This window comes from Orbicella franksi, chromosome 13 (assembly GCF_964199315.1).
Source record: "Orbicella franksi chromosome 13, jaOrbFran1.1, whole genome shotgun sequence".
Lineage (NCBI taxonomy): Eukaryota > Metazoa > Cnidaria > Anthozoa > Scleractinia > Merulinidae > Orbicella > Orbicella franksi.
The window spans coordinates 15,774,910-15,788,151 of NC_138157.1; the positions used below are offsets into that span (position 1 = coordinate 15,774,910).

At 40.7% G+C, this 13,242-nt stretch overlaps 1 protein-coding gene across 1 annotated transcript; it reads right to left on the reverse strand.

The window, feature by feature from the left end:
• Positions 1-11,008: 11,008 nt before the first annotated feature.
• On the reverse strand, positions 11,009-12,946 carry LOC145465070 (uncharacterized). The gene has a single exon (XM_081448864.1). The coding sequence runs from the start codon at positions 12,944-12,946 to the stop codon at positions 11,009-11,011; it is 1,938 nt and encodes a 645-aa protein (XP_081304990.1).
• Between the last annotated feature and the right edge of the window lie 296 nt (positions 12,947-13,242).

The following is a 13,242-nucleotide window of genomic DNA, read 5'->3' on the forward strand; positions in this document are numbered from 1 at the left end:
ACAACCAGAAAGGAGCAAGATATTTATCTTCTCTGGTTTATTGCTGTCGTGTCTGTGGATACAAAACTGACTTCAATTTGGACAACATTATAGTGACTCTGTCTTTCTATTTCGATTCTTCAGTAAAAAAATTCGCTAGCAAATGTCATCAAAGTGTCAGCTGCTATTTCAAAGCTTGTTAGTTTCTCACCGTTTGATTGATGCGACAGATAGACATCTCGCTCCTTTCGGGCATGGCTGTTGCCTATGAACATAGCGTGACCATAAAGCATTCCAGGTGATAAGAATTGAGGTGAATTTAAATCTTGTTTTTTTAGTTTCGAGGGGTCTGAGGTTTCGGGGTCTGAGGCCTAAGTTTTCATGACACCCAAGTACGAAGTGATAGAAGCTAAATTTATAATAAGTAGAAAATGCTAATTAATGTGATAAATAGTTAAAGGAGCAGGATCATTGTTGTCACTTTCTTCTGGTGACATGAAGTAGATGGCATTTGGCGAACAGAAAATTTCTCTTGCCTTTTCTCTGTCCTTGTCTGACAAGATGGCCTTCTCTAAGCTTGAAAGGTGTCTATAGTCTCTAAACGAAATAAACAGAAAAAAAAGGTCAACAAGAAGATCTGTTAGATCTCATAACCGCGCTTTTAAAATTTAACTGTTTTCTTAGTATTAAAGTCGCAACGCAGTGCATATTCCAAAGCAATCTTTGATGATTCATTGATTACCGTAGACATCACAGCACTTGATCAACATAAACTCTATTATCGCATCATCAGTCGTAGTCGTTGTGACATCTCCGATGACGTAATAGTCTTAATCTGGAAGTTTCTTCGGGATATGTATGGGCATGAAGATACGAACACTATTACAAACCGCTTTCTTTCTTTAAAGTCACGATTAAATTTAATTGTTTTTTTCCCTTGAGTTAAGGGTTAGCAAAGAAGTCACACGAGTCACATAATTCAAGAATTGCGTTATCTACGGCTATCTTTAGTACGGTGGTTATTTCCCTATCAATGACGTAATCTTTGCACGTTCTGACACGTTCTTTGCTTGGCTTCCAAACATTTAATTTTCTTTCCGATCTATGAACTCGCTGCGATGAAACAGTCAAAGGATTTACTTCATTTGCCTAAAACCGCAAGAAATACTCGCAAAATTACAAATAAATTAATGACCGTCGCTTCTGCCGAAATAAACTTGCAAAGTAAACACGATCTTATTTGTCACGTAGCGAAAGTGACAGCTGCAACGTCAGCGCATTCCATGGCTGACGTAATACCTTTTTTCAGCGTATTTATTATTCCCTTTAAATCCAACGCTTTGATAAAGCGAAAAGAAAATATATTTTACCCACAAAAAAGAAAACAATATCCGTAAAATTGTTCGTGTGTTTATGTTTTAACAGCTTCTGGCGGAAAAACATCACACGTTGCGTGACTCAAAGTTTGGCCGAGCGGAGGTCTGCGTCTGGTCACCGACAAAAAAAATAAAAATAAAAAATAATAAACCACGGGTAAACCTAGAACCGCGCTCGGCCCATGGCCGCGCGGTTAAAAAACCAGATCATGGTTAATCAAACGAGCCGCTGAATCCTTAGTCTCCTCCGCAGCCGTTTTTTGGGATGTCACGCAACGCTCCCCCAAAGAAACGGCTGCTCACATCCGAACAACATTCCTTTCACGAAATTAGCCAATCACCGCTTCCGTTCCATTTTCAAGAACGTTTTCGCGCCAAATTCGCCCTTTGAAACTTGTCCAATCAGGGAATGTTTTTTATCTTTGTATCTCGTCGTGGGAGATGTCTCAAATAAACATACAGATTTCCGGCTTTTGTTTAGGGACGCCGAAAAATACCGGCGACGCTTGAACGAGCTTTCTATGTAGCTGAAGACTCTTCAAAGTTCAAGTTAATTATTAGAACCTTTCAACTCAAAACATTACTGTCGAGAAGGAAGATATCTATTTCAACTTAATAAAGGAACCAGGAAATCAAGTAGCTTCGCTCGATTTGTTGACATCGAATTCTGAATGCCGCTCTTTCCGGTCTGATTACAATCTGTAGGAAGCGTTTGGCCCTTGATTGACGCTTACAATTTGACATTTCGAGAAAATATATATTGTCTCATTTATAGCTGAACATAGCGATGAGCACATGAAGCACTTGTACTTAGGACTTTCATTTACAATTTTTTTCGTCCGTCATGATCGTAACCTGCGAACACCGCCTATTTTTGGCGACGTGCGGCGTGAAACAAAAGCCAGAAATCCCTCGCGTGTTCGCACCGCAGACCTTTCCGCGCGAAAGCTTACGTCATTCACACTTTGCTATTATGTGATTGGTCTGTTCAACGGAGCGCAAACAAACCACAAACACAAAAGGAAAAGAATGTGGTTCGGATGTGAGCAGCCGTTTCTTTGGGGGGAGCGTTGCGTGACATCCCAAAAAACGGCTGCGGAGGAGACTACTGAATCCTTGCCCTGAGTGGATTTGCCGGCTCCTTTGACCATGATCCGAGTAATCTCGGATCGTTGATCCTGATCCAGATCATTCCAAAGGAACACACTCAAGTCAGTTTACTGTGCTAATATACGCTAACCCTAAAACGTAGTGTAGTATTGGAAAAAAGAAACCAACTGGTACTACTAGCTTGTGATAAAAGAAAAAAAAAAAACACAGCTTACTCTTAATGGCTGCCTTTGTCCACTTGTCCTTGCCATGGACTGACCGGACTTCTTTTAGCACTCTCCAAGCCATAGTCTTATTTTCTGGACTGTCAAAACTGAAAAAGGTGTAAGATATTAATTTAAGGATTTCACTCAGCTAAATTAAAGGTGTGAGGGCAAACCTAAATAGAAGCGATCACATACTGTATCGCCAATCATGACAGCAGGTAATTTAGTGCAACAATCAAACAACCAATGAGATAAGTTTTCTTATTATTTATCCAATTGTTGTTTGCTTTAGACCATGGCGAGGCTATTGTTACCCTGCCGTGAAATTGTGCTTCTTTTTAATGAACCAAGGAAAGAGGGAACACTCGTAATGTCCCTGCTAAACTACATGCATACACTACCTATACTGTGTGTTGCCCACAAGTGTAAAATTCACTTCATATTTTCACATTGCAAGCATGGCCTTAGAGCTGGTTTGACAATAACTAAAAACTGAGCTCCTCAATCATCGCCACACAACAGGTCAACTCGTTTTGAACTTGAGGAAAAAGCGAATAACTATAGTAGCCGGCCTACTACATCTCAGCTGTAACTGTAACGCCAAGTGTCTGTCAAAAAAGGTGTCTGATAAGAGAGAGAGTTGACTGTATACTCAATAAGATGAGATGCTAGCTTACCCTTCTTCTCCTTGATGTTAGCTCCTTTTCAGCTTGTCGCTTTTGAGCCAAATTTCTTCTATCTGGCAAACTATCCAGATATTGTTGCCACTTTGCTTCATAGTATCTTGACACAACTCCTACATATACAGACACAGAAGTAATATTAGAGCTATCTATCTATCCATTTTTTGCTGGTTATGCAGTAAGTGAACATCACCCTTAAATGTGAAAAAAAAAAAAAAAAGATCAACAAAAACAGTGCTAAAAATAATACAATGGCTCTTCTTATCACTATGGTACTAGCAGTACACTACTACAATCTATACTTACCTTGAGACAAAACCAGCTTGACAAACGGAGAATATGACCCATTAACAATGATCCATCAATCTCATTACATGTATCTGGGAGTATTGGTCATTTTCCTTTGCAGGTATATACATAAAAAATAACAGGGCAAAATATAGACTCTGAGGTCATTACAGAAAGCTTAAAAAGGTTTCTGTGAATTTGCTGTTTTTGGTATAAACCCTACCAACCCTCTGGAAATTCCAGCATAGCTTCAGACTATCCTTTTTAAGTTGTTTCTTTTGAATCCCCCCTCCCCCATGGAATTTCCAATAACCTTCTTTCGGGTGGGTATGGATGTTTTCTGGAACTACACAATAAAGAAAAATTTACTGGTAACAAAGATATGAAAAGAATAGAAACAGTCTGCCCTATTCCTCTTTCTGCTCCACTGATCAGCTGTTTGGCTAATAGCATGCCAACAACCTACAGCCTGCCATTCTTCTTCCAAGCACAATAATGCTGTAAATAATGGTAATAGGACTGAGTGGAGTCCAGTTCGGTCTGTAATCATACGAGTGATTAACAAAATTAAACAACCGCGAAGCGGAAGTCCAATTTGTTAATCACAAGTATGATTACAGACTGAATTGGACGACACGATGTCCTGTGACCAATTAATCATTACAATTTTCCACAAAAGTAAAAGTTTCATTTGAAAAAGAGCTTTTAGTAGTCATATTTAAAATGGAGACTTGACCTCCACAACTTTGCAAAGTCGGTCTCTTGAATTGGTTACTATAGTGATTGTAATCAATGTTGTGATTGGTGGATTAAGTGGAGAGGACCTAAAATAATTGGCTCATGTAGCTGTCTGATCACTGGTGTCAGATTGCAGCCAACTGTCTGATTACACTTTCCGATTACAACTTTGCAGATTAATTAGAACAAAATACAGTAGTTTATGCACCAATCACGTTTGAGGAAATTGTAACTGTTATTTGAGAAATTCTATTTCAGAAATCCTAGAGGGCCAAATATTCCATGTAAAAAGTGAAATACCCCGCCGATGCATTCAAATTTGAGACGTTTTCAGGCTGCTTAACTTTCCTTTGTTTTGTAAAAGCATTCATTTATTGTAGCTATCATATTTCCAGTGGGCATGTGTCTGTCAAATCAGCGTAATAATGCATATTCGCATTTGGGAATTTTATATGACGAGTGCTGCGCACAAGTTGTGTACTACGAAAATAAATAGTAATAAAATGCCAAGTCAAATCTACAGTTGCTCAGTTCATCATCTGTTATAATTACGCTCTAGTTTACTATTGAGCACTTTGAAAACAGATCTGCAAATCAGCTTGTTTATATATAAAATATATAGAGAGAGACTGACTCGTGAAATGCCAAAATTTGCTTGCCAATATAATTTTTCAATAGCTCTTACAAAAATAAATCTTAAAAAGTCTCCATGGCTCCCTAAATAGTCATAAATTAATACATACATGTATCTCGTAAGCCAGGGTTCTACTTCATAGGTTTTCCCTCTTTTTTTTTTTCCATTAAGTAAGGATGCCAGGGATTATACATGAGGCACTACCAATTTTACTTCATCCTATGAATAAAATACAATACGCATAAAAGGTTAGTTAAGTTTATGTGTAAATCCATATTGGAAAACCTCAAATCAAAATTGCAGTACTAAGGAAAATATCCTATAAATAGATCAGTAAATTTTGCACAGTAGTTTGATTTAAGCTTAATGGTTTAATTTGCCATCACTCCCATTGCTGTCCCTTTTGAAGCTTCTGCTTGTTAAAGAAAAATTTACAATTAGAGGCAATTCCATACATCTTAAGCAAACTTTACAACTGAACTTGGAAACTGGAAACTTAAGCTTAACTTACTCGTACGTACAAGACAACTCGGGAAGACAACAATGGCTTACCTGTTGTTGTTGACTCGTACCTCGGTATGTATCGTGTTTTCACCAGCTGTATCCCACCAAAAACTGCTTGAAATCGTGCACAGAGAATAAGTGAAGGTAAACTGAATTTTGTACGCCAAAGTAGGGTTTTTAAACAGTGAAAAAGGACTAAGAGATCAATGCAAGCTTCGACATTTTACACCTTTTAAAAGGGACGCCAAAAAATGGCGCGAGAACTGAGAGAACCTGCTGATCCGTGCTTGTTGAAGTCGGGCACTCAGAATGCTGATACAGGTCTTTTGTCATTTTCAGGTCATTTCGTTACAAGCCGTTTCAAAACACATTTGAAGTCAATTTCGTTTCAAAAGTAAGCTCGAGGAAAAAATCGAATTAAAGTGTTTTCGTCTTCGTAATACGTTTTGTGATTTCTTGTTCAAACGTAATGCAATGTTGATATGATGACAGGGGGTCGTCGACTGAGGAGGCCACTGGGCCGTTATTTCGGAGTTATTTAGGTGTACGTGACGTTTTGTGTGCGTCGTGAATACTCCAGGATTCTATGGCGCCACGACAACGTAGCCTCGAATACGCTTATTATCGTCAAAGTGGAGAGAAAGAAATAATTTCATTATTCTGTCGCTTTCGATGCATGCTTGAAGAAACAACAGCCAAGACAAGCAAATGGTCCAGCAATTTTCTGAGAACGAGCTTAGCGCCTCTTAGCAAGGTCTTCATCACGGATCATGACAAAATAAAGTGAAACGAATTCCCTTGTATACGAAATTTTCCATAAGACGAATTTATATGATTTGTGTTTAGGAATTTTACTGACATCCCGACTGGAAGAAATATTGGTTGGTAAATTTCGTTAAAGGCACTCTTTATAATTACGCATGCGCTGATGCTACCGGACTAACAGTGGTAACCACAGTGAAGGAAAACCACTAGTCGGTCGAAATAAATAGATTTTGCAACATTCAACCTTTACAAGCTAAAGATCGGCCAGAGGCCTCCATGAGGATTCCAAGGTTTGCATCAAATACGCGGCAACGTTGAATGGGTTTGGCGTCCCGGTGCAAGTCCTCCCATGTAACCGATTTTAGGGCATTTCGCTTTCAAGCTTTGCGAAACTGGTGAGTTGCGCCACCACGCAGGTTGGTGAGACGTAAGGAATGTTCCGCTGCGGATTGTTTTAACACTTTATTTAAACAAGGGTTTTACATTCAGTAGCCAGGGTGGTTTTCTAAATGAGCCCTGCGATAAGAAGATTTTAAATACTAGAATATAAAATAGTAGTCGGAAGTGATAAAAACTGCTATTTAGCATTTTGTTATTGCTGCTGTTGTTTTTGTAGCCAAAGTCACGTTTCAGAAATACGGAAACGTGATTTCGTCTTGTGATAAATCCAGACATATATTTCAAGGGAACAAGACTTGATGACCCAGAATGGTCGAAAAACGAGCGTGTCTAATTTCTGTCGATCTTTCTAAAGCATTTAGAGTCAAACTAGGGAATTCCCTGAGCAGTTTAGGACATTCTGTGCCAATATATGTCTGAATTTAATTATGAAAACCGGAAATCGGTTAGACATGTACTTCAGTATACATCAGTATACCTTTCCGTACATATTATATGTACGGGTCGTTTATACCTCCTTATACATGCCATTTCATGCAGTGTACTGCTAAGGTAGTCTTAATGCTTGAATTTCGCGAATCAAACAGGCTTCAGGGCCGAATTATTCTCTGCCACTCGCTTGGTGCTACTCCAGAGAAATTAAGACAGTAATCAGTTACGTATACAGGGGTGGCGAATGGTCCTTCAAAATCTCTGGGTATCGCAAAATTTTAGTCGAATTTCACGGGTCTCGCTGTCTTGTTTTTTAGCGGTTTTGTGCGTCTCGCAGTCTCAAAGTCTCGAGTTTTCGTAAGGCTAAGGGTTTCGAAGCCCCAATTTCTTTGTTTATTTGCTTTTAGAAATGACGTGTTCTCGTCACTTGATATTGAATTTCAATGAAGCAACAGTTCCAACCAGCTCGAAGAAGCACGCTAGAAGGCTGTACAAGCTCATTGTAGCTCTCAACTAAATCTGGGGCTCGAAGTTTAAGAGCCTGAACGTCTCGCGCTCGCAGTTAAAACAAAATGTCTCGGGCTCTCAGAAGAAAACGCTTGTCTCGCCGTCTCGCCAAGTCTCTTACCGTAAGTGTTAGCATTGTAAATTCGTGTGGTTACAAAAGCGACTTACCGTGCTTGGAGTTTCCCTTTAGTAATATTTCTTCGAAATCAATCCAAGCTTCGATAACAGAGTAGTCCTCTATCGGGAGCAATAGATGAAGAACTAGATGAGAAGGTATGATTGTTCTGTTTGAACTCCACATTTATTCTTCGAGCACATGTTTCTACAACCCCTGTAGGGGGGTACAACAATTCGTGCAACGTCGCATCCGGGTTACAAAACAATACAAAATGACTTATCTAGAATGTTCGGCTTGTCACGCAATGTCACGTCCGATCTCTAGTACAAAACGGCTAGTCTAGAAAGTTCAGCTTGTTCCGTTAATATACGAACAATTAGCATTTGATTGACGTTTGATTTCGTAAATACCTTTTGATTGACATTTAGCCGCGTAACCGATACGGTCAATTGACCTTTGAGCTTGGATAAGTTAGTTTTTGTCGCAGATATTTTCACTGTGAACACCTTCGTTGCTGACCTGTTTCGCTGACCCGTTTTCTGCTATTTCAAATCTGTTCATCTGTTTCCTGACCTGGACAAACCGCAAAACAATCTGATTGGACATCGTCAAAGAAGTAAGTTTAGTACTGTAACTCAGGCTTAAAACAATGTAACTTAGGTTTGCGTTTATATTCCGATCGTCTGTTTGGTTTCTCAATGGAATTTTGTATTACCTCTTTAGATCGAATAATCTTGAATCCTGGAATAAATTATACGATTGGCGTAGCCCAATTAGATTGTCTGCATGGTTTTTTACGGAACCACATTCAACATGTTCAGCCATATGAAATATGTACCGCAGAAATACGTTTTTTGACGTCACAGTAACTGGTCAGTGATCATCACCATCAGGCTGTGCTGTCCTTCGATCGATCAGTTCTCTGAGCTCGACCGAAAGATTGGTATTTTGCTTCGTTTCAAGGTCGAAAATATCCTTGATTGTGGAAGGGTGACTTCAGGTTCAGCTTCTTCATCTTCATCCTCCATCGTCTCGGCCTCGCTGTCTAACATCCCACCATCTTGTTCACATACTCTCTGGTGAGCTTGTAATGGGCGGGAGATTGTCAGATTCAGCACAGAGCTCCAATTTGTACAGTTTGCGAATTGGTCGGGGTAGCAGTCCCGACTTCACCTGGACAGTCGGCATCTTCCATCTCTGCCAAGAATGAGCTGCCGGACAACCCCCATCTTCCAATTTAGAGGTTTCTCTCTGTCATCAGCTACAAGGACAACTTCTCCTTCTTTTAAAGGACTTGGCAGTCTTCCAAACTTCCCCTTGTGAACCCAGCACTTGATGCAAGTACTCTTTCTTCCATATGTCATTCATGGAGGACAGCCACTTTTTTCTCCGTTGAAATTCATCAGAGATATTTAGTTCTCTTTCTTCTTCCTTGATGTCTTCTCGTGGTGGCAACAGGAACTTTTCAGGACACAAAGGGATAGGAACACCACCATCAGGATTGCTCGACTCCCACAAGTAAGTGATAGGCCGGCGGTTGATGACTTTCTCCACCTCGGTTAGAGCGGTTACTAATTCCTCCCAGGAAAGCACATCATGGCCCAACGAGCGACGTAGCAGGCCTTTAAGAGGCTGTCTCTGTAAGAACCGACCACTGATTTTACTTCGAAAATTCGATTTTTCTCATAAGCTGGGGTTTCAAAGCCCTTACCTAGTCAATCACTAAAATGAGTTTTATTTCATTAAAAATTCCAATTGAAGTTTTTTAGGATTGATTGAAGTTCGGTCCGCTCGACACAAGTTTCATGCCCGCCGAAACTGAAAAAAAAGCACATATTGCCGGCGCTCTAAAAAAAATAATATTCGCTCAAAAGTCCCAATTCATTTTTTCAACTATAGATATATCATAGCAGTTTGTTTAGCCATGTTGCAATTATAATTCAATGTTGTTGCTTCAACGGTTTAAAGAAGATTTTCTACCCGTTAAATCCAGTTTTGAACCAAACGCGAAAATAACTCTACTTGAAGGCACGTTTTAAAAATGTGGCACCTGTTTGAAACTGCTGAACTACATGAATAGAAAGTATAAATGTCCCTTAATTTAAAACAATAATAAAATTTGTCTGCCCACTAGGTTTTCAAAACTAACGACCGCTTAAAGTTCAGGAAATTTTGAAAATATTCCAGTGAGTAACTAACACACTCGCCTTCGCAAAGTGCTCCGATAAATTCCCGTAAATCTCTTCCCTGGCTTCAAGATTAAAGTTTTGGTCCTTTGGTCCAATCTTCCCGTGGTATAACGGGAAGATTGGGAACTAAATCACTTGTTGTAAACACAAAATGGCCGTGGCATTTATCAATCCTTCCTTGGCTTTCCGAATCACCGTTTACTGTTCATACATGTATGTATGCCGAGAGTTGTCCAAAAGAGTGCTTCTACAAACCTTTCAAGAGGAGTCTACATGATTGAACCGACTTCGATGAAAACAATGGTCAGTGATACAAAGAACATCGAAGTATGTGACGGTCACGCTCGACACAGATGAGGAACGTATAAATCTACTTTATATACGAACCTGCAGTTGGAAGAAAAAGCTGGCAGTTTTAATGCCACCTAGGTTTCAAGGATCGCTACAAAGGACCAAAACTTTAATCTTGAAGCCAGGTAAGAGATTTACGGGAATTTATCGGAGCACTTTGCGAAGGCGAGTGTGTTAGTTACTCACTGGAATATTTTCAAAATTTCCTGAACTTTAAGCGGTCGTTAGTTTTGAAAACCTAGTGGGCAGACAAATTTTATTATTGTTTTAAATTAAGGGACATTTATACTTTCTATTCATGTAGTTCAGCGGTTTCAAACAGGTGCCACATTTTTAAAACGTGCCTTCAAAGTAGAGTTATTTTCGCGTTTGGTTCAAAACTCGATTTAACGGGTAGAAAATCTTCTTTAAACCGTTGAAGTAACAACATTGAATTATAATTGCAACATGGCTAAACAAACTGCTATGATATATCTGTAGTTGAAAAAAAGAATTGGGACTTTTGAGCGAATATTATTTTTTTTAGAGCGCCGGCAATATGTGCTATTTTTTCAGTTTCGGCGGGCATGAAACTTGTGTCGAGCGGACCGAACTTCAATCAGTCCTAGAAAACTTCAATTGGAATTTTTAATGAAATAAAACTCATTTTAGTGATTGACTAGGTAAGGGCTTTGAAACCCCAGCTTATGAGAAAAATCGAATTTTCGAAGTAAAATCAGTGGTCGGTTCTTACAGAGACAGCCTCTTAACAATGCCCACTAACCTCTCCCAGGCTCCTCCCCACCAAGGTCCGCGTTCCACCACAAATTGCCACTTCATGTCAAGATTCTTCTCTTTAACCCACTTAGCTGCCGCCACAAAGTTTGATCCGTGATCACTTATGCACAACTGTGGGACACCTCTTCTGTTCATAAATCTTTGCAGTGTCTGAGTCAACGCTTCTACAGACAACGACGTCACAAGTTCCAAATGAATGGCTCTAACTGACATGCAGGTAAATACTACGAACCAGACCTTGCTGTTATCCTTCAGGTATAACGGTCCTCCTAGATCCATGCCAGTTGTTTCAAAGGGACGCTTGCAAGTTACACGACACCTAGGGAAAGGAGGTGTCTGTTCAGATGCAGGAGCCGCCAAGGACCTGCTACATTTCCTGCACTTTCGTATCACTGATGAGACTGATTTCTTAGAGCGCAGGATCCAAATCCCTTGGCGTCTCAGTTCTGAAATAACTGTGGCAGTACCGGCGTGTTGCATTTGTTCGTCAATATGAAGCACCAATTGGTTGACAACACCACACTTTTTAACCAGCACTGGATGGAGTTCCTCAAAGGTCGCTTCCACTCGTTGCAAACGACCCCCCATCCTGATTAATCCTCCTTCCAAGAACGGGTGTAAGGACCGCGGACTAGACTGGCGGTAAACTGGTTGGCTATTTTCCATTGACTCTAATTCCCTCCAGAAAAACTTCCCTTGCACTTGTTTCAGGATGACCATTTTGGCATATTGCAACTCTTCTGAGGTCAGCATATTTTGGGTGTTTTTAGGAGACTTGCGCCAATGTAGCATCCAAGCTACACTTCTCAAAGTGCGAAGGTACTTGCTCGTTCGGGGTGGGTCAACAATTTCCTCCACATATTTCGGTTCTTGATCATCAGCTACGGCCATCAACAACAATGCAGCATCTGTGTCATTCTTTGGATGCTTCGGCCATTCTGCGTCAGGTCGTTTCAACCATTCCGGGCCGCTCCACCAAATCTTGGAGTCAGACAACTGAGCTACCGTCATACCCCGAGTAGGTAAGTCCGCAGGGTTTTCATCTGTTGGAACCCACGACCACACTCCACCCACACGTGGTCCCTGCCTTATCCTCGAGAGAGCAACACTGGAGTCTGTCCAAAGGAATTCATCATCAATCTTAAAGACACCACTGTTCTCCAATCTCAGTGAATTCAGAGGTCGAGCTCCTAGTAAGGCACCAAGAAGTTCAAGGCGAGGTATTGTGTCTCCGTTCGGTGGGGCAAGTCGACATTTCGAAGCAACAAGATTCACTGTTACGTCCCCATTTGTATCTGCTACACGAACGTAGGCTGCCGCAGCATAGGCTCTAGAGGAGGCGTCACAGAAAACGTGAAGTGACAGTTTTGTGTCGTTGCACTGAGAGGGTGTTATTCCCAACCATTGGTTTACTCTCAGATGGTTTCCTCCTGACAACACTTTCAATACTTTTTCAAAACGGCTTCGCAAATCCGGGTTAACTTCCTCATCCCATCCGAGCTTCTCTTTCCAACAGTCTTGGACAATAATCTTCAGTGGAGTGACAGCCCGGCTCACTAGCCCACATGGGTCGTAAATCTTAGACAGACAGCACAACACTTCTCGCTTCGTGAGTTTCTTGGGTACTATAACTTCCAGATCAACAAGTGGAAGAAGTTCATCAGATTTTAAGTCCCAACTAACCCCAAGTACTTTGTGAAGTTGCTGCACTTGGCTGTCTGAACACTCGTGGAGCAGATTTTCATCGTTGGACCGAAATTTCCGCAGGTTAAAGCTACCATCTTTAAAGATACGCACTGCTTCGTGCCAGAACTCCCTTGCTTTCTCAGTGTTATCCATTGAGTTCACCGGATCATCCATGTAAAGGTTGCGAAGAAGCTGGGAAGCCATTTGTGATTCAGTGATGAAACCCTCTAAATGCTGTTTCGGGACTACTTGCAGCAGAAATGGTGATGATTTGGCACCAAAGAAAACCTTTTTGTATCTGTACACCTCAATCTCCCCTTGCGGGTTGAGCCACAAGAAGCAACAAACATTTCAGTCTTCCTCACGAAGCGACAGCTGCAGAAATGCCTTTTCAAGATCACCTACAACACCGATTTTGCCAACTCTGAAACGGAGAAGTATGCCCCACAACAGCGGTAAAAGGTTTGGTCCTTTCTCAAGGGAATCATTAAGAGAAAGAC